General features: G+C 41.8%; 1 protein-coding gene across 1 annotated transcript in view; it reads left to right on the top strand.

The window, feature by feature from the left end:
- Positions 1-23,159, top strand: part of ADAMTS5 (ADAM metallopeptidase with thrombospondin type 1 motif 5) — a 121,814-nt gene that overhangs the window by 16,014 nt on the left and 82,641 nt on the right. The window contains exon 2 of the mRNA XM_073584520.1: positions 8,343-8,475. Coding sequence (XP_073440621.1) covers positions 8,343-8,475 — 133 coding nt within the window. The remainder of the gene's footprint in view (positions 1-8,342; positions 8,476-23,159) is intronic.

Here is a 23,159-nt window from a genome sequence, read left to right as displayed (position 1 = left end):
GCATAAATAAAAACTTGTTTCTACAGGAATACCCCTGTAAGGCAATCTTTTGCTCCATCAAGGAAAATTTTCTTTTTAAGTTGAAAAAAGAGTTTTCATTCCAGTGAAGTTATAAGGTGACCCTCCATTTTGGCACTGAATGGTGAATGCACATTTGTCATGCATACGTTAGTCACCCTACTTGATGCCCTCCTTTTGTCTCCCGCTGCCTCCTCTGCCAAAACTGGCATTCCGATCCACTTTCAACCAAGATGGCCACTGCTTTGACATTGGAAGCTATAAAGCTTGTCTCAATTGCCTTTGATGTGCTATACAGGCATGATTCTTACATAACGTTTTCTGCCCAAAGCCACTGCGGGGTCCCATCTTAGATACAGGAGGACCAGAATGCCAGTCTTAGCAGAGAAGTAATTGGGAAGCAATCAATGGACAGCAGGTAAGGTGACTATACAAGTCCCTTTTCCGTGCTAACATGGAGGGTTGTTTTAATCATCACAGAATACAGACTTTTAGTTTTGGATGGTTCTGACAAAATGATGTGTGTTGGTGTCGCCACTATTTTTGAGTGCTTGCACTGGACCAATTTTTCGCATCTGAAGCATTAGGCACACAGGTTGGCCATTGAGTTCAAAAAAGCTTTTTTCATCATTGGTCACTGTGAAGGTCATTGTCTAATCTGAGCTTGCAGCCTACAAGACCCTCGCTTTCTGTGTAGGTCACAATTTATATCAGTAGAACCAAGATTACCAATTCCTCAAAATCTCAAACACCGACCATACAATGGCCAGTTTGGGGGAAATTTACAGTAGCATAATCCGGTAGTCATAATCTTTCTTGTCTCTCTACTTAAGATGCCGCTTTTCTTACCTTTGCTCAATTCCTAAGTGGTACAAGATGACAGCTTGAAAACCAACTAACAAACCAACATGTATTTCCTATTCTTTCTTGGGAGGTGTTTTTGATATACATGTCTACATGTGGTCGCCCAGTAGCTGTGATGGGAATTGGTTTCTAGAGTCCTACATCAGCAGCGCAGAATACCACCCCCTATTCTTCTTCTTTTTGTTCTACCTGATGGGATTTCCCAGCTCGAGGGTGCTGCAGTAGCTGATATGCTTGATTCCTCAATTGTGGGTCAAAAAGCCCCGTAAGGTGAACAGCTCCCTCTCCTTTGATTTTCCTCCTTATAAGACTGCTGTGCTTGGTGTCTGATTTTTCTTAAACTTTCCTGCTAGACAGTCAGAACAAGCTCACTGATGGTTTCTCAGATAAAGAGGTAGGTCACTTTCTGTTAGTGCATCTTTCCTTACAAACCGACCAGCATACCAGCCGCCATTGTATGGACAGAAGTGCTGGTCGGTAACAGTGTAAAACCTGCAAGGAATCACAATTGCAAAAAATGATTTTTGCCCCAAAATTCATGTATTTAATTAAAAAAGTTCGCAAAATACAACTCTTTTAATTTTACCTGTTTTTATGTTAAAGAGTGATTTTTCTTCTTCACAGGCGATGTGTTTGATGGCGTTATACCAAGCAAAATGTGAGCAAAGCAGAAGTGCTGTCAGAGATTTAACCCAATGCCATCCATACAGGTCTCCTATTACCTGCTGTGCTGTTGCCATCTTTTTTGACATCTCTAAACAGTACATAATAGGGAAGTCAAAAGATTAGTATCTGTAGCTGCTGTGTCAACCATACTGCAGCTTCTCGATGGTCAGGGTCATACTCGGTCAGGTGCAGTGTCTAACCTTCTTAAGGGAATGGATAGACACCTGCTGAATTCATAAACCAAAGAAACTGGCGAGACAATAAGCACAATAGGGTCTTATCCAATAAAAAATGCGGAGAAAAAAGGACAGTTATGCTCACCTGCATTTCACCTCATCTGTGAAATCACAACCCTTGTAAAAGCTTAGGAAGAGGCTGCTGCAGATCAACGAACTAGAGAAATGTGAAGCTGGAGGAAGGTGGATTAAAATCTGAGCTGCCGGAGGCTCAATGATGATCAGGAAACAAGATCCATGGAAATGCAGTTTATTTTCCAACGCATTTCGAAGTGGCATACTTCCTCATCAGGACAAATCACAATGACATGATCACTGTGGTTCTCCTGATGAAGGAGTGTGAAATTTCGAAACTCGTTGAAAAACCACATCTCCATGGATCTTGTCTAGTGATCATCATTGGGCCACCGGCAACGCAGATGTTAATCCACTTTCTTCCAACCACTAAATAGACGATGATTGTTACATTGCAAGCCCTTAATGAATGAGGCCAGAAAAACAGTATTTGGTCATCCAGTTTTTATGATATTGGTGACAGAACCTGTTTATTAGGAATTTATCAAATAGTTTTACAACTACAGTGAGAATAATAGAATACCCATTTGGGTGGCTTTGGCTGACGTCTCCTCGGATGACGTATCTGTGCTTCATTCACTAGAAATAAGTATGATCTCAACACATTCTGCTTGAAATTACGACATCCATCCCAATTTCTGTAAAGAAAAGAAATCACTAATTTAAAATACTAACAAATACAGTTGTGAGATCCATGCCGGTGCCTGTTCTCTCTACTCCTGCTTCGCTCATCTGCAGACACAGAGTTTTTATTCAGTAGCCTTGTTTTATTCCTGGGACTTGTGGATCTTGCCAGTCCAGAAGCTTTTGGTTAAAGTTCTGCTGGTTTATGTCTCTTCTTCCTGCTGTCAGCACTGGGTGGAGCTACTTGCTATTTAAGCCCCTGAGTATCAGTTTCCTCTGCCAGTCAGTAAGTTCTGCTTTTCTGGTATAGCCCTATTCCTTTTTGTTGTGGTTGTTTCCAGATTTATTCCATTCTCTGACCTTGCCTTCTATTTTGACATCACATTTTCTTTCTGATTTTGTCTCAGATGTGACCTCTTGGTATCAACCCCTCATGACATCTCTTCTTGACACCCGCTTGCACCAACAGGGCGGCAACTGACTATGTGACTCCAACCCAGGGGTCTTTGTGTAAATTCAGAGGATGACAGATTTTGTAAACAAAGTGGCTCACACTAAGACAGATTGTGGAAGCACTTCACGAATAGTACAACGATTTTAATTCATATGGGTGTTTCCATACTTTTGAGACACCCTTATATCTGACTGTTGGCCATAAATTAGGCATAACCTATCGAAACGTGTAGGAAAGTTCATGGGCTCCTGTATTTTTTGATATCTTGTTTTAACCATGAATGGAATAAATGTTAAGGCTCATGGGATTGTCTCTGCATTGCTGGACTCTTTTTAAGTTTGATGTTAAAAAGTCTGTGGATCTAGGCAGCGTTTAAATGGTGAGAGTCCTAAACAAACTTTATGGAAAATCATCGAGGGCAGATCTGTAAAATCAATTTATTTGTTTGTCGGGCCTAAATTCCTAGGATCCTTATGGAAATTTTGGCCAAATTTCAAGAGAGTAGAGATAAGAGAATATTTTTAAATATTTTTAAATTAAAATTCACCAAAGCTTTTCCAAAAATGTGCTCTGCAGCGAACACTGCGATAACTCCAGACATGTATGACAGTGTGAGTGTCAGGAACACCGCACTGCACCAGCTCACTGAGCCAGTGCGCATGTCCAGAGTACAAAAACAGTGCTCAAAGATACCTGTGGAGCGGGCAGCAGCGGTGACGATGCATGCTCCAGGACCTGAAGAACTTGACTGCTGGGGGCATAGCCTAAGCTCCACAGATCTAGGAGCTGCAGGGAAACTCCTAGAAAGGTAACTACAGGACAATGTTACCAAGGGGCATAGACAGAGACAGAAACCAGATCAAGCACGAGATAGCAGGACAGTACCAAAGGGTTAGACAGAGCAAATAGTCAGGACGTAGCAATAGATCAGAAAACCAGAACAGGCAATAGATGGTACAATAGGGACAAACTGCAATGGAGTAACAATAGCCAAGCCAAGAGGTCAGAACCGGAGAAGACAATAGTACCAAAATGAGAGACGGAGTACAGAGTGAGGGAACATGCCTGGTCATACATGGGAATCAAACAAGCAATGCAGAATACACGCACACCAGGGGGGTCCGTCAGACACACAGCCAGAATAACAGTATAGCTGACAGAGAATGCTAGTCTGGAGTGAGTATAAATACCCCTCCCAGATCCAAGAGAGGCTGGCAAAAGTTAACCCTGTGAGAACAGGACATTAACCATGTCTTAACCATGACAGAGAGGTTTCCCAGAACTTGATTCGACAAACACAACCTTAGTAATGTCAAGTTGAATTAATCATATATGGCAAAGGGTAAGCATGCAGACAGTAACTATTCTTCATTTCTGTGCTGACATACAGTATTTCTGTTCAGTTTATTCAGTGTTTTATAGCTTTTACTCTCTATCTCTATGGCTGAGCTGTGATATCCTATCACTAATCTAGATTCACCACAAATTGCAGCTTCATTCCCTGCCCCAGCTTTTATACAGTCTATGATAGTCACTGCTGTGCTGTCTTATACTATTTCTGTACAGTTTATTCAGTGTTTTATGGTTTCCTTTATCTCTATAGCTGTGCTGTGATGTCCTCTCAATATCCAAATTTGAAATCAATGGCCTCTTCATTCCCTGCTTTTATACAGCCTATGTTAGTATTTCCTGATTGTATGTACTTTATCATGTGATTTGATTGCTAAAAGACATTATAGGGAGCCCGCCAGCCATTCTGGATTCAGCCAATTCCTAAAAAATGTACTCAAATTCAATCTGCATTGAATTCATTTGCTCTTCTCTACTAGATAGTTAAAATGTTAAGTATTTTGGCTGACTTGTGCTGGAAAGGCTGCAACAACTTACCGGATTCCCTTCCACATTCACTAAAGTATAGCAGAAAGCAAGATATTTTTCCCCTTTTCACGCTCTTTTCATTGCTGTTTTATAAATCCTTCTGGGGAAGTGACATATCTCAGGAAAACATTAAAGCTCTTAATAATAATGTTTAGCTTCTTTAGAGCCGACGTGCTATACAGAGCTTTTTTATAGAAACAATTAGTCCCTGACCAAACAGCGTAAAATCAAATTTTCACAGTCACAGACGCAGGGAAGAGGCTGCTCTCACAAATTATAGCCGAATGCCTGCGATACCGGAGTCTTTTGTAATTAAATCAAAGGTGTCCTTATCAGCCGGTTGCAGGGTTCCTGAAATTTTCGAGATGATAAACTTAATAAAAAAAGAGTGAAAGGCTTAATAACTCAAAAATGTGGGATCCTTCGTCGTTCATACACGTATGTTAATCCTGTCACCTGTGATGAGGGTGCCACTGATACACGTCTCATCATTCTCCTTCAGCCGCACTGATTCCTGCTGGCAGGTTGCTGATAGACAAGCTTCAACATCATGGTGGATTAAAAAAACAGGAATTTGTAGATGTTCTGCATTCTTTTGTCCTAGGTGAATTATAGCAATTTTATGGCAGGAATATCTAAACTTGCTGCACTACCTGTCATGGAACCGAGCGATAGAGCAAAATTATATCAAACCTGGTATTATGTGCAGCATATCATTTACTGCTTTTTAGGTGGTTGGCGTATTTCTATGTAGAACCGAGGTTGACATTTAACCATTATTTGTGCACTTTGCTTACATTACTGTGTCATAATGTCAGTGGGTGTTTTCTGCACTAACCATACAGTGCGGTATACACATCCGTGAGGTGGCTGTCATATCATGGTACAGACTAAGTAGAGAGGTGTCTACCTTCATTCTCTGGCTTTTGTAATGTCTACAGGAAATTCACCTCCGGTGTTATAAGAGGTGCAGGTTACTCTGTTACTCTTTCCGGTGTCTAAAGTGGGAGTGTACACTCCCGTGACCACGAGTATGCGATTTTCAGTTATGTGGTTACATGTCCTCACTAAAGTGTGTTTAACAAGGCTGAACACTGTCTAGTCAGAATGTGGCCAGAATTATGCGAATCGCTCCTGGCGCCGACACCTGAAAATCCTTACAGGGTGTAGTGCGTATGTTGTGAGTATTCACAAGTCTGTAGTCACATGGACTGACTGCAGACTTGTAGCCTAAGGCCAGACAACCCCCTTAAGAATGCCTAGCTTGGCCAATTTTGCAGACTTGAATATATCAGCTTGGCGCATACTCAGGTTGTCAATCTGTTAGGCAATTACCAGCCATAAAAGAACCATGGAAGAACAGGGGACATAAGTCTCCTCTTTGGCAATTGGGTATCACCTATACAGTGGGTTGGAATACCCTCAGTACTGCACACTCAGTTTGCCGATCTGTTAGGCTACTGCAGCCATAAAAGAACCATGGAAGAAAAGAGGACACAAGGACTCCTCTTCTGGCAATTGGCTATCACTCATACATTGGGTCGTAATACCACTTTAAGGTCAGTTTCCCACATGGCGGTCCATACTTGGATCACAATTCACGGTCTGGCAGCAGATCTATTGACCCAAACTTGGCAGCCTCATATGCGCCAATACAGAAGCTTTGTGCCATTCGTTGACAGTCGGTGCAACGCAGTCTGAGTACAGATGGTAAACTAATGAATGAGTGGGAAATAAGGGTGATTTAATAGTCTGGCTTCTCTACAGAAAAAGAAAAAACTCAAGAAAGAAAACAAAAAAAAAATAAAAATAATGTATCACTCTTTTTGCACACTTTAAAAAAAAAAAAAATAAATATATGAATTTTAGGCATCTTTATTTTTGCACCATATTCTTTATGATTTTTGCAACCTTTTTTACACTTTTTTTCAGACCTTGTTATATTTTGGGATGGGTATGTGTATCATCATTCTGACGTTTTACGCTAATTCATTTCAAACCGTTGCAAAATTTTTGTGGCATTTGGAGTCTGAATCATCAAAGCTGATGATTCGTCTGCCTGCGTAGATGAATGATATGCTGGTGTAAGATGCCCTAAATGTATGAACAGGCGTATGCCTCTTAATGAAGTTGGCGCTTCTTTCTGCTGCTGAGCGCCAACATCATAGGAAACGTAATAAAATAATATTCAGCTCATCCAAGAGCACATAAATCCCACATGGACAATCGGACAATCCCACGTTTAACCGTAGAAGTGTAGTGAGGATAAAATACTGCCAAGGATTTATTCATGAACTTTGAAAATCCAAATTGACAGATGCATCACTCATTTACGCGTTTCAGGCACAGGTGAACATTTGTCTCGTAATTTACCCCCTTTTATATCATGCTGAGCTCTGACCACTGACCACTGTTCGAAAAGTTATCAAAGCTGGAATAAAAATTCCAAAAGTGACTACATTTTTTCAAAGAGTTTTAGGCCAGAAATCTGGTGAAAACTGAGTGAAAAATGTGTCATATACAAAAAAATCAATCCTTAAAAGATACTTTATTGACCAATCATTAAAAAGTTTTCAAAACTTCAAAAAACAGGCAAACAAAAATAGGCTTATTGCTGATTTTCAAAATCCAGCCACAAACACTAGAGAGTCGATCCAATGTCAGGTAGAGGGTCACAAACCTATTTGTCCCTATAGGGCCCTATATCTCTCTCCTACCTGACATTGGAGGTTGGCACCCTCTTGATACGCAAATGGCGCCCCCGCTCCTCGGCGGCTCTCCGACGCGTTTCCCTCCCGTAAAAGGAGTTCATCAGGAGGCCCATGAAGTATTATGAATGCTCCCTCCGAGCATCAGATGTATCTTTTAAGGATTGATTTTTTTGTATATGAGCCGTTGAATAATTAATCCAGAATTATATTTATTAAGAATTTTTGAGTGAAAAATGTGTCCTAATTTAGTGTTGTGTAGGTGAAGTCAACACTTTCTGGCTTCTAGAAATCTCGTGCACTTTGCTTTCACTGTACAATGCAGCGGATTTTCCACGTGTTTTTGCACCGTGGGAATTTAGCCTTGAAAGGCACAAGAAAAAAATAAAAGAGCAAAATGGAATTTTGTTGAATTTGGCGCAAATTTCACGGACGAAAACAGAAAGAAAAAACTGAAAAATGTGCTAAGAAAATGCAATTGATGAATTGGGGCCCAAGTGTAAAGAAAGTGTAGAGAGATTTAGAAGGTATCGAATATAGCATCATGCCTGTAAATACGATGAATATCCCCAGGACGGTCTATCACACATGTTTTTATAGGACTTCAGTCTGAATAATGCGGAAATGTGAACGTTAGCTGGCAAGGAAATGCTTGTTATATAGACAGGTGATGCCTGTAATCCTTTCCACTCCGGCCAGACCCCCATCCACCAGCCGGAGGGTTTGTCTGTGTAAGTGGCTGACAACACGTTGTTACTCACTGTTAAGCGAAAGAAAACAAGATTTGCATGACTTATTTTTTTCCTTCTTCTTGGGCAGGATTTATGTGGGCATCATTCATGTGATACCCTGGGAATGGCAGACGTGGGGACCATATGCTCTCCTGAGCGCAGCTGTGCAGTAATTGAAGATGACGGCCTCCATGCAGCTTTCACCGTCGCTCATGAAATTGGTATGTAGTGCTGTTTCTGTTCTGTAGCCAAATCAAACACTATAAACAGCTGCATTAGTAACCCAAATACCATCAATGAATTCCTTCTCCGACTATTAACGGAGGGATTAAACTGCACAAGGTGGGTTCTTTACTACACAATAGGGGGTCATCAGAGGGATGGCCACCACTCACTTTACATGGTGCGGTAGGAATGTATTATCATTGAAGGTTGTGTAAATGCCACATTGAGATTATATACACAGTATATTGTAACTGTTACACAGAGATCTCATGGGGTTTACCCAACTAATGCAAATCACATGGTTCATCGAGCCAGATACGTATTGGCCGCAATGCCGTAACTTCACCACTCAGTTTTGCCACCTTTTGATATCTCTGCTCTTGCAATGAAATCACAGTTTCTATGACGGAAATGTATAATTTGAAATCTTCTATTACAATGTATATATAATATAATATATATATATATTGTATATCATTATTAAGATTGCAGCACCGAGAAGGAATAGTCATGGAGTTAAAGAACTCACAGGATCAATATTCATATGAAAATAGTGAAAATATGCATTTTCAAAACATCTCGATTTAGTCACTATAGCCGCGCGCAGAAATCCCAGCACTTATAGCCTGGCTGCTATCAATAAGGTTATTAATGGTTGACAGAGGAAGGTTCTAAAGCTCTTAATACACTTGGGCAAATCAGCAAGATTCGCTGCTGGCAGCTCCCTTTGCAATTGCGGACCAATGACGTACCAGATGTGCTTGATGGGAGACAAGTCTGGAGACACTGCAGTCCATTGGTGCAAGTTTAGGCACGCAGTCCTCTCACAGTAGCACAAGTAACATGCAGTCTGGGGTTGTCGCCTTGAAAAAAAATGGCTCCTGGAACACTTTGGAGAAATGGCCATACCACTGGGTCCATGACCAAATCAATCTGCCGTGAAGCTGTTAGTGTACCCAGAGTGAAGACTAGAGGAGTCATGCTACAATCCATTTTGCCCGCCCCTGCCCTTAATCCCAGGAGTGGAACCAGTGTGACATCAAAACCAATTTCCAGCTGCCATTAAATTCAAACCTTAAAGCAGAAGAGGATAACCCTCCATTGCCATCTTGCCATGATAACCTTTGAGGGTGGTGGCATGAGGTCAAGGCAACATCTGTTGCTTGACGTTTGGCTCGTAGCCCAATGTGCAAAGGCCTTCTGATGGTTTATGTATAGACTACTTAACGCCTATGTCTCGGTTTGTAATTTGCCAATTTCACATACACATCATAATAAATCAATTGTAAAACCTATTGTATGGTCATTTCTCCAAAGTATACTATGGCCTACTACTTCTCCGGACATGTCTCCCATTGAGCACATCTGTGATATCATTGGTCTAAAATTACACAGGAACTGCCAGTTGAAGATCTTGATGATTTGCCGAAGTACAATCAGAGGCAGAACATTCCCCAGACAATCATTAATAGCCTCACTGATAGCAGCCAAGGTTGTAAGGTTGTCAATATTGAACAAAACAAGATATTTTGAAAATTTGGATTCCATTTTTTTATCATTTTTTTATCATTAACATGTCTATCTATCCTGTGATTTCTATAACTCCATGACTTTTCCTTCTTAGTGTTGCCATTTCAATGTTGAGGAGTATGTATATGAGTCTCCATTATGTTTTGTTATATGTTCAATCTTGGATAATGATATGCAGATGGAGCAGAATTGCTGAATATGGCTATATATATATATAAAGTTGTGGCCAAAAGTATTGACACCCCTGCTATTTTGTCAGATAATACTCAGTTTCTTCCTGAAAATGATTGCAAACACAAATTCTTTGGTATTATTATCTTCATTTAATTTGTCTTAAATGAGAAAACACAAAAGAGAATGAAGCAAAAAGCAAAACATTGATCATTTCACGCAAAACTCCAAAAATGGGCCAGACAAAAGTATTGGCACCCTCAGCCTTATACTTGGTTGCACAACCTTTAGCCAAAATAACTGCGACCAACCGCTTCCGGTAACCATCAGTGAGTTTCTTACAATGCTCTGCTGGAATTTTAGACCATTCTTCTTTGGCAAACTGCTCCAGATCCCTGATATCTGAAGGGTGCCTTCTCCAAACTGCCATTTTTAGATCTCTCCACAGGTGTTCTATGGGATTCAGGTCTGGACTCATTGCTGGCCACCTTAGAAGTCTCCAGTGCTTTCTCTCAAACCATTTTCTAGTGCTTTTTGAAGTGTGTTTTGGATCATTGTCCTGCTGGAAGACCCATGACCTCTGAGGGAGACCCAGCTTTCTCACACTGGGCCCTACATTATGCTGCAAAATTTGTTGGTAGTCTTCAGACTTCATAATGCCATGCACACGGTCAAGCAGTCCAGTGCCAGAGGCAGCAAAGCAACCCCAAAACATCAGGGAACCTCCGCCATGTTTGACTGTAGGGACCATGTTCTTTTTTTGAATGCCTCTTTTTTTCTCCTGTAAACTCTATGTTGATGCCTTTTCCCAAAAAGCTCTACTTTTGTCTCATCTGACCAGAGAACATTCTTCCAAAACGTTTTAGGCTTTTTCAGGTAAGTTTTGGAAAACTCCAGCCTTGCTTTTTTATGTCTCGGGGTAAGAAGTGGGGTCTTCCTGGGTCTCCTACCATACAGTCCCTTTTCATTCAGACGCCGACAGATAGTACGGGTTGACACTGTTGTACCCTCTGACTGCAGGGCAGCTTGAACTTGTTTGGATGTTAGTCGAGGTTCTTTATCCAACATCCGCACAATCTTGCGTTGAAATCTCTTGTCAATTTTTCTTTTCCGTCCACATCTAGGGAGGTTAGCCATAGTGCCATGGGCTTTAAACTTCTTGATGACACTGCGCACAGTAGACACAGGAACATTCTGGTCTTAGGAGATGGACTTGTAGCCTTGAGATTGCTCACGCTTCCTCACAATTTGGTTTCTCAAGTCCTCAGACAGTTCTTTGGTCTTCTTTCTTTTCTCCATGCTCAATGTGGAACACACAAGGACACAGGACAGAGGTTGACTCAACTTTAAACCATGTCAACTGACTGCAAGTGTGATTTAGTTATTGCCAACACCTGTTAGGTGCCACAGGTAAGTTACAGGTGCTGTTAATTACACAAATTAGAGAAGCATCACATGATTTTTCGAACAGTGCCAATACTTTTGTCCACCCTCTTTTTTAGTTTGGTGTGGAATTATATCCAATTTGGCTTTAGGACAATTCTTTTTGCGTTTCTTCATTTAAGACAAATTAAATGAAGATAATAATACCAAAGAATTTGTGTTTGCAATCATTTTCAGGAAGAAACTGAGTATTATCTGACAGAATTGCAGGGGCGTCAATACTTTTGGCCACAACTGTATATATATATATATATATATATATATATATATATGTTACTTTGGAACACATTATCATCACCTTTCCACAGGATAGGTGATAATTTATTGATCGATGGTGATCTAGCTGGAGAAACTCGCATTGATCTGCCGAATGAGAAACTTTTATCTTCATTAGAAAGGAGCAGTAGTGCTCGCGCTCGAGTGCAGCTCCATTCATTCTCTATACTTTAATGCTGTATTCAGCTTTCTCCGGCAGTGTCATAGAGTCTGACCATTTAAATGGAATTATTCCGGGTTTCATATGTCTATATTAGACTGTTCTTCCTTATTTGTTGTGGAAGGTTAGGAGGGAATAAACAGCTGGTGGTTTTGGCCTTGGCCACCACCAACAGAATATGGAAAATTTCTGTTGAGATTTTTCATATGTCATATTTCTTTCTATTGCTATCTCTATAGTCTTGATGATGATTCCATAACTTTGCTCCACATTGTTGTAACCTTTAAAGGGTGTCATGCAGTTCACAAAGAATATCAACATACTTTATTTTGGTTATTGGACTTACTGTGTTTTTTGTAACAAAAAATGTATCCAAGATGTATTTTGTAGGTTGAGAGCTAAGCTACCACCCAAGATAAAAAGATGTAGAAGTGCTTCCAACTACTTGTATATGTCCAAGTAATGAGTATTGGAGCATCCATACTTTATTGGAGCCCTGGAGCTATCACATCATGTAGTATAGCACAGCCAATCAGGCGCATCTATCATAGTCTATATAAAAGTCAAGATAAGAAATGCAGCTGCCATTTTGTGGTGAATCAGGATCACTAGTGGAGCTCACTGTAGAGAAAGGCAAAACATACTGAAAAAAATTACAGATAGTGTGTGTGACAGCACAGAAGTGAAGAACAGTTACCATCCATTTACCTAGAGCCAGATATGTTGTGGTCACTTTGACATTACTAAGACTGTGTTTGCATTAAAGAGTTTGACATGGACAGGATAACAGTCCTAGGAGGCTTCACAGTGTTACCCTCATCTTTTCAGGAGTACTTGCCAAAAGTATCCATTTACTGGGAATATAACTTTTTTTAATCTGCTCATCTCTAATACCAAGGCAAGAGGAAGTTTAGAAAGGGTCTGTGGGATCAAATAATACTTCACAATCTTTTTCATGCATTCTCAAGTGTAATGTACTGGTTAGGCTCACCCTACAAGGAACCACTAAGCCCCCGGTCTAGGTGGATACACGAACCCCTGGCATTGGTGCAGCTGATAGGATGGCATGTGGGAAGTGAGAACCTGGCACACACGAGTCTTAGGAGCAGCAGGATGGATGAAATGAAGTCACCAGGTTTGGAAACAGGTTAAGCATTATGTGCACAGATGATGGAGTACACAAATCTAGCATCTTGAGTCACAATCCAAAAACATAGGTGTGTGTCACAATGTGCCTTAAATAGGTCTAGGTAGTTGATGCAATAGATGCAAAAACCCAACGTGGAGCATAACACAGAGCAGTAGACCCAGAAGAAGGAAGCGGAGACTGCATTTGTAACAAAACAGGCTTGCTAAGTTGTCTGGAGGGATAAAGGAACTTTATAGTTGCCCGTAGCTGCCCTTAGCATTCAAGTCCCCCACTCTCATTTCCCTCCAATTGTCAGCAAACTGAGGTTGTTTGCCCCCTTTGAATAAAAAAACATGGAGCTCCAAGTCATCATCGTAAGTTGTAACACACCTATGCAAACTGCAAAGTACTGCCACTCATTGACTTTCCACTGCAGCAGGCACGCATCCAAAATACCAGTTGGTGTGAAATGAACCTTCATGGTACTCCAACTGGTTATTTAAAGATTGCTACATCGGTACATCTATTTATGCCGTTTCATTATATCATGCACATTAAGCGCGTGACTTTTTAGATCGATCATCACTTTACAAAAAAAATGCAAAAAAAAAAATTAGAAAAAAAATATTATTTCGTGTTCTTGGCAGGAAAAAAACAACACGAGGGAAACTGATTCTGAAACTGCCAACTTGAAAACTACTTATAAGGCATTGCCAAATCAAAATAAAGTTTGCCTTTGAGTCTCGGTTCACTAGTTCAAACCACTTTTAATAGCGAGAGAATAATGTGTTATGAAGTCGTGTTTTCTCAATCTGATGAATCATTCCTCTCTGAAGCGGCCTGTATCCCATTAGATAAATTACGTGTCCTCAATGTTATTATTAGTGACCACTAGAGTGGTGTATGAAGAGCGTCGAACTATGGGATGACGGTAGAAAGCTTAATGAATATTGGGATCGTAATGGACTGACCGATGACTGGTTCATGAGTAATCCTTTTTGTGTTATGGCTCCTGGTTGTCCTTTACCTAAAGTCTCAAGCAACCTTAGAGCTGTATAGAGATGTAACCTGTCATTTATGAACTGGAGCCCAAATTTTCCTTTCGAATGTCCCAGATTTCATATGCTGTATGTGAATCCTGTCAGTTGCCATATTGTAGAACATTTGTCATGCATATGGGAATCCTATTCATGTTGTATGTTGGCTCCGTAAAGCCATCTGTATGAACATGTGCATGCGAGTAGGGATGAGCGAGTATACTCGTTAGGATTTGGTACTCGGCGAGTAATGTGGTACTGGAATCCTGGCGAGTAATTCACTACTCGCCTCGCAATATTTGGCACAGCCCACACAGTCCCCGAACAGCCCGGCACAGTCCCGCACAGCCCTGCAAGTCCCCGCACAGCCCAGCACAGCCCAGCACAGTCGCGCACAGCCCTGCACAGTCCCCACACAGCCTGGACAGTCCCCGCACAGTACCTGCACAGCCCAGCACAGGCCAGCACAGTCCCGCACAGGCCAGCACAGTCCCCGCACAGTCCACGCACAGCCCTGCACAGTCCCCGCACAGCCCAGCACAGCCCAGAACAGTCCCGCACAGCCCTGCACAGTCCCGCACAGCCCTGCACAGTCCCGCACAGGCCAGCACAGTCCCGCACAGCCCACCACAGACTTCGCACAGTCCCCGCCCAGCTCAGCACACACACAAGGCCCATTACTCGCATTTCCCGTAGACTTACATTGGACTCACTACTCGTTAAGAGTACCCGAGTATTAGGAGCTACTCGTAACGAGTACAGCGAGTCCAAGTATTTCACTACTCACTCATCCCTACATGCGAGCTATCTTTCCCCATGCACAACTATTCCACAAAGGGATTTTTTTTACGATTATTTAGACATTGCACAGCCAAATTTGCCTTTCGGTGATGTAACGTTACATTTAAGATGATTAACCCTTTCAAGTATAGTTTATATCATAGGTTAGATTGATTGGGAATTTTATAGTTTTAATGGAACCAGGGGACCTAATGTTTTTTTTGCTATATTAGACGGCTTGAATGCAAATTGCATAATACAATTATGCTAGGCAGATTTCATGAATCTAATGTATACTTCATTTTTTCAATGTATGTCAATCCACAATGGAGTCATTGTACAAGACAGCATGTAACAGCACTGGTAGACAGATGGGAGAGGGGAGGCAGTGTGCTATCTCAACTCAGAACCCAAAAGCTTCATGTTATTTATCTGAGAATAATAGATAGGACTAAGATATGTTTAGGGTTTTTTTTCCACACTTTGTCGTTCTTACTACTTTATTGATAAATCTTCCCAATATACAGGATCTCCTGATTAGAAATGGGAGAACCTGAACAGGAAAGTTCGGCGTCCATACAGGACACCTACTGTTCGGGCACAGACACCGAACACGGACTTCACCATGTTGCTGAGTGTTTGACATGCTGTCATGTGCATGTCAGCGCCGCAAACACTGCTTTTGATCGCTGTTTCTGATTGGCGGTGAAATCATCCCCGCTGGTCAGAGAGCCACGGTTCCCATGCTGTCAAGAGATAGTGTGAGCGCTCAGCTGTGATCGGAGGTAAAAAGTTTACATCCGGTCACTGGTGTCAGCGGATGGGACTACTGCACCCATCATCCAACACCTGCTGCCGCTAATAACAGCGAGAGCAGGAGCAGCTGATGAGTGGATGGGTGCATACATTAGCCGGCACATGTGCTGTAAATAAATAATTAAAAAAAAAAAAACAGCGTGGGTTCCCCTGTATTTTTGATACCCAGCCAGGCAAATCTCACAGCTGGGGGCTGCAACCATCAGCTGTCAGCTTAAACAAGGCTGGTTATCAAGAATACATGCTGTTTTTTTCTGACCAGCAGGGATGATTTCACCGCCGATCAGAAGGCGTGTTTGGCACACTGTCATGCACTTGAGACAGCATGGCAAACACTGGGTGTCCGGGCCCCTATTCAGGTGAATGGGGTCCAGGTACTGTTCTGGTACCCGAACCTGACAGACCTGAACATCCAGGTTTCCACCCATCTCTACTCCTGATCCTTCACAAAGCAATGTTATTACTCACCCATCCATCAGTTAGAAACAAATATTGTTTGCTAGTTCCACCCATCGCAAATAAAGGTTGTCTTCATTAGTCAGAAGTCAAAGCATTCCACCAGCAGGTAAATAATGTCCTCTACCATTTACTGTATAGATCAATGTTGCCACATTCCAGATGGAGATTAATGCCTCCTTCAAGTTAGAGACCAATATTGTCATGTGCTAGTTAAAGACCAATGTTGTCCTCCTTCAGATGGACAATACTTTCCTCTACTTGACAGAGACCAATGTTGTTTCCCACCAGTGAAAAAGCAATGGTGTCCAATTCAATGATAATGTTCTGTTTTTCAAAATGGAGGCCAATGTTGTCCTTTATCATTAAGGGATCAATTTTCCCCCTACTAGTATGATACCATTATTGTCCCCACTAGTGGGTGACAAGTGTTGTTCCCCACTAGTCACAGACCAATGTTGTCCCACTCCAGTTTGAGACTAATGTAGTCTCCATCTAGTCAGTGACTAATATTGTTCCCTAATATTTAGAGAGCAGTATGGTATCCAACTCACAGAATGTGAACATTGTCCAAGGCCAAACATTTCCACCAGAGGTTGGAAGTTAATGTTGTCCTTCACAATTTAGAGAATAATTTTTTTTCACTCCAGATGGAGACCTATGTCTCCTCTCATTTAGTGACTTATATTATTCTGTACTAGTCAGAGACCCACACTATCCCCCCACCAGTCAGAGAGCAATGTTTTCCTCCTTCTGATGGATACTAATGTCTTGTTCCAACTGGAGACCAATATTTTCCTCTGCTGGTGTTAGAGAACAATGTTGTTTCCCATCAGTCAAAAACCAGTGCTGTTCAGAGCCTAATTAATATTGTGTCCTTCTAATTGGAGGCAAATTTTGTCCTCTACCATTAAGGGACCAATCTTGTTCCCAATGAGCCTAAAATTATTCCACTCCAGTTGGAGAATAATGTTACCTCCTTCGAGTCTGATACCAATGTTGCCCTGTACTAGCCAGAAACCAATGTTGTCCTCCACCAATCAGAGACTAATATTATCCCACCACTCAGACTAATGCTATCCTTAATCATTTATGAACTAATTTTGGCAACCAAAAGTTGAAACCCAATGATATTCCCCACCAGTCACTTGTCTAGTAGAAGTTGGAGGCCATGTTGTCTTCTATCGTTTTATAACTATTTTGAGATCAATATCACCCCAACTAGTAGTATAAGTGTTATTCCAGATCAATCCTAGGCCAATGTTGTCCTACTCTTGCCCTAGGCTAATGTTGTCCTCTGCTAATCAGAAATCATTTTGTCCCCCAATAATCAGAGAATAATGTTATTCTCCACCAGTCAAGGGCCAAAGTTTCCTCCCTTGTGGTCAAAGACTTATGTTGCTCCCCACCAGTTGGACTGTAATGAGTATTAGTAACCTATGACTACTACTATTGCCATTAACATTTATCATGTACATAGCTGGAAGTTTCCAGAGCCGGAGAGATCATTTTAGGATAGTATACATTTTTAGGGTGGTTAAGCACTAGGCAGGGGTTGGGAGGAGGAAGTGTCTGTGTGCTGTAATTTAACAATAGGTTTGGGGATTGGCAGTTGATTTGAGAAGCCTTTTTACTGTAGGGAAGTTTATTTTGGCAATGTTATAGTGAAAAGATAGTAAGTTTATCACTGGAATTATTACATTTTTAGAAACTTGTACAAAGACCTAAGCAATTAAATGTCATGCATATGTAGTATATTCTAAGAGGATATATCCAGGGAAATATGGATATGTCCACAGTCAGCAAAAAAAAAGAGACACTTTATGACTTTCCCTGAACTTCCAGACTTCTCTCCTTCCTCATCCTTCCTGCTGAGCTTAGGACCATTGATAGGCAGTGAGTGACATAACCTAAATCAGTGAGACTCTGGCAGTTGTCCAGTGGTCATGGTCCTGAATAGGAGATAATCAGCTACAGCATGGAAGTTGCTGCATGGCTGGGCCAGAGATAACAAATATACTGACTACATCCAGTCAGCAGAAAAGTCGAGAAAGTTGTTTTATTTCTATTGTACAGAACAGGACCAAAGCATTGACATGTGGAGCACGATCCTCAGTTTGGCAAGCCAAGACCAAAGACATAACGCTACATGGCTTAAACTATTTGCAACCTAACAGCCAGCACTTGTCTGCCTGGCACAGAGAATTCTGCTGGACTTGTATTGTTCTGGACTGGAAATAGCTATTAGAGATATAAAGCGAATAATTAAAACTTCACTTCACTGCAAATATGCAGAATCAGGCCATATGATCGCCTCCAAGCCAATTTACAAATAGGGTGAATGGCCATTTAAAATGTGGTATTATTGCACATCGTGATAAGGTGTTACGCATTGGTTATACTTCTAGATTTTCTTTACTTCTGGCAAATAAAGTCAAATATTTTCTAAATATCCTTGGAAGTTGGAAAAGCAATGTATAATTGCTAAGGATTCGGAAACAGAGAATGCCATAGCCCTCTGTGTGAACGGAGATTTACTGAGCATGTGCGACCTCCATTAGTAAATAGAGCAGTGGCTGCACATGCTCAGTAATGCTCCATTCATACCAGGAATTTTAGGACACCAGTTTGAGGTCAGTGGGTGGCCCGGTAGTCAAACCTCCAGCAATCTTACATTTGTCATCTATTCTGTGTGCATTTTTACAGATCCACCCAAGTCTTGACCTAATACAGAGAGAAGGTGAGGCAAAAAAATCCATTCTCCACTGATTTCTTCTGACAGGAGGATATTGCCATATTCTGCCTTGCCAACTATCATGATAGTCTTGCGTATTGGATTGCAAAAAAGTTGGATTTAGGAAAACTCCTTGAAAACTTAGATCTTTCTATGTGTTTGGAGGCAAGGCCTGAATGATTTTGCCTATTGGAATGTTCATAAGTATGTATACTGCCTTTTCTCGATTTATATTTTTCTTTTATTTACCATATTTACTGTATTTTTCTCCAGCTCACTATACTGATAAAAAGTCCCAAACTATGGCCAGTGTGCACCTGCCTTATGCGTGTACATAGCAGATGTGAGGCTGCTAATCATTGAGGTATCTCCCAGGCTTTCCCATCACATCTGTGACATGTGGGATTTTTTTTTTATGGTTAGACTACAATTATAACTGAAAAATGAGACCACTTTCCCTCTGCTGTAATTTGCTTATATAAGCTAAAAGCTTTTAGGCCAGAGGATTAGATTTCCTGCTCTTTGGATGGTGCGTGCTGCTCTCCTGATATCCATACAGTAGGATCCCTCTCTTGGATGAATATGCCGTTGAGCAGTGGATAAGAACTTTTATTATTTTAGACGTACATAAAATCACTCAGCTGGGGACTGGAGAACGTTTGTGCATAAATATATCAACTTATAGAAAAAAAGATCTCAATTGATGAAGGAGCTGAAAACATCGTGGGACACCGAACCTCGCCCGCAATGACCAACGTAACAAAAAAAAACATAAAATAGACTTCAATAAAGGCAAAAATTAACTGAAAAATAAGGTGCAAATGAAAACTAGAAAAAAGGTGAAAATGCAATGGAATCTGACCCCAAATCTCAGAAAATAATCGTGTAAATAAATGTTGCGCAAAAGTTTTTAAATTGTTTTTATGCCACCAGTTTATGAACTGCTATTGTTGATTTTTTACTTGGAGCGGGAACTCCCCCTTTACGGAGCTCCTGCACCTCCTCACAGACGATTACTACTGTCCACATATCCAGATGTATAGATAGAGAAGATTTGCACAATTTTACTACGCAGTCGTCCATTATTTATAGATGTCTGAGCACAGATTGAGAACAGATGTTTGGATGCTGGAAGCAACCCTGAGCTATGCATATTATGTCTCAGGACCCAGGAATCTCCTTCTAGATCACTAGATAAGGAATGTTATGAGTTTCAGCCGTGATCGCTGACATCAGCATGTTTACCAGTTCCTAGAATATATACATAGCATGATTGGATCTGTACAGAATTGTTATTCTCATAAACCGGATGGAGGATGGGGTTGTAAACTGTATATATAGGAGCTGAGTCAGCCACATTCACATGGGAGAAGCTGGTGCCCATAGCGAACGCTTGCACTAACCCTTCATTATGTCATGTTTATAGTACCGCCAGTTATCAAGGCGTGAAATGAAATGTAGCCGTATACAATATATTATAGTGGAATTAAAGACAACTCCAGTGGACTGATAAAGCTAAAGTGTGGATAGCCCTTTAGTTATCCATCCATAAAAGTATACATATTGCCAAATGTGTCATTTACACATTAAAGGGGATCTAAGACATCCCATAAATATAGTGACAACGTCACTAGTAATGTGCTGGAGGGGAGATATGCATCGCTGCGGTTATTGTCTTCAGTGATATAAAAACCCTAGAAATTTTCCTCCAGCACAATAAGTGTTGCAAGGGGTTAACAGCCAATTAGTTTAAAGAGCTGGGTTTTTGTGGACAACCATAGGGCAGGTGGGAGGGTGTCCACCTTATTTCCACCCGAGGGAGTGGTCTTGGGCTTAAATAGCTGGCCTCTGGAGACAGTCATTGTTCAGTAGGGCTGGAGAGAGGATCTCCAGTGTTTTGTGCCATGAGAAGGAGAAACTGAACCAGTGTGTGGTTGTCATCCTGAGCGGTAGGATTCCCGCAGATGCGGAGACTGTACCCCATTTTGTTTTGCCTTCTTGTTTTGCTAGAAGGGCTGTGTTTATTTTCTTTTCATGTTGTTTTATGCCACCTGTACAATAAGCCAACAGAAGATTTAAAGAGACAGTCTACCTGTGTCTACCTCTGAGTGCAACCGAGTGAGCCGATCTACCACAGTTTGTGTTAGAAGTGTGGGCAAGATCCCCAGAAAGCAGGTGTGACTACTATGGACAAACTGCATGTCCTGGGTGAAGGCAGCTACAAGCATGGAACAACACTCAGGAGGAGCTGATCAAGCACCTGATCCCAAGCCAGCAGCAGCAACACCAGCAGCATCTAGAACAGCAGCAGTGCCAAAAGCAGCAATACCGAGAGCAGCAGATATAGCAGGAGACAAATAAATTTCTGATGCAGCAGATCCAACAGCAGCAAAAGCAGATCAAACTTTTGGTTGGAGATGTCCAGAGCAGAGAAACCACTCCTCAGCCACATCAAGGTGATGACATATACTGTACGTCCGGAAGGCGGTATGATGAGCGATGCAAAAGATGACCCCGGAGGATGATGTGGAAGCATTTTTGACTCTTTTTGAATGAGTTGCAAAGCGAGAGAAATTGCTGCCAGACCAGTGGGTGGAAGTACTGGACCCTTATATAACTGGCAAGCCCCAGGAGGATTATTATGACCTGGCCATACAAGATGGCCGGGAATACGCCAAACTAAAAACTGAGATACTGGCACGCTCAGGGGTAACTATGTCCAAGCGCAATGGGTCCACCACTAGGCGTATTGCTCTGATAAACCTCTTCACTCCCAAATGTTCAGTTTGTTGCATCTGATATAGAAATGATTGTAGCTGGAGTCTTCCACCCCAGCCAAGAATGTGGAGCGGGTTGTAATGGACAGAATTATCCTGTCCCTTCGTAGGCCAGTGCAGACATGTGTTGCCCATGGGATTCCCAAAATGCCTAGGAGAAAGGTACCAGGTGGTCGAGAGGACCCTAAGGAAGCTGGATGGTGCTGCATCCCCATACTTGGGTAGCCAGAGGGAGCCCGATGTCCAAAAGAGGGGTAGTAGAGCTACCACTAGGGGGAGCTCCCAAGGTGTTGGTAAGGGGTTGCCAAAGGCTGCTGGTAAAGACTTGCTATGCTGAAGATGCCACTGTCCTGGACACATAGCCGCCCGTTGTCCTGTTTGCCGAACAGATAGACTGCAGCCTAGGGAGGCGATATTCGTACTATGCTTATCCTGCCTGTACTGTAGACTATCAGCCCATAACAATCAGGCTTGTCCCATAACAATAAATGGGGTACTAGCATCGGGACTCTTGGACTCAGGTAGTTTGGTGACCCTGATAAGTGCAACACTCCTCACCAGTTGGTCCCCGGAAAAACAGTGAGTGTTCGTTGTATTCACGGGGATGCCAAGGACTACCTCGTTGCCCGAGTGACTATGAAAACTAACTCTGGGGCTCAACCTACAAAGATTAAGTCATACTGTAAGGTTAATAGTAATACAATGCTATCTGGTCACTTTATTGAAAGTGCGGCTACTGGGAGTAAAATGAACTTCATTCCACCCCTGACCCAACTGCTTTCAGTCATTGAGGCATGCAAGGAGCATGTTCAGTCACAGCTGCTACTGAAAGTCAGCTGTTTGCATGCGCCAGCACTCTGACAGCTCTATCCACAACAACTCTGTGCAGAGAAAGCTGCCAATCAAAGTGGTGGGGCGCGTATATAGCTGTCGCTCACAATGGTGTCAGCGATGAAAGTAGCCACTCGGGGCATGCCTCTATGACTGACAGCCACCGGGAGAAATAAGATTTACTTTCTTGCTGTAGCTGTGCTTTCGGTAAGGACAGCATTGTAACACTATTAACTTGCAGAGTAACCCTAAATCTACAGGTTAATTTGAGGACATGAGAAGTTTCCTTTAAAACTATAGTGTCTGATGCCGAATGAGGAATTTGGTAAATCTGTAGACACTTTTGTCTATCATGAAGTCACTTCTTGGTTAGCTTACTGCACAGGGGCGGACAAAATCATTGGTGCAATATGTGCTGCCTCACAGGGACTTAAGAGGTAAGGGGGTCCATTTCTACCTCCAAAACAAGTGGAATTGTGCATTAAGATGTGCTTTTGGACTACAAAGGGCCCATTTATTGTTCTTGCACGGGGACCCTCT

This window comes from Dendrobates tinctorius, unplaced genomic scaffold, assembly GCF_039654945.1.
Source record: "Dendrobates tinctorius isolate UK_male_01 unplaced genomic scaffold, ASM3965494v1 ptg000084l, whole genome shotgun sequence".
NCBI lineage: Eukaryota > Metazoa > Chordata > Amphibia > Anura > Dendrobatidae > Dendrobates > Dendrobates tinctorius.
The sequence above is the reverse complement of the archived record's forward strand: the minus strand, read 5'-3'. Positions and strand labels throughout refer to the sequence as shown.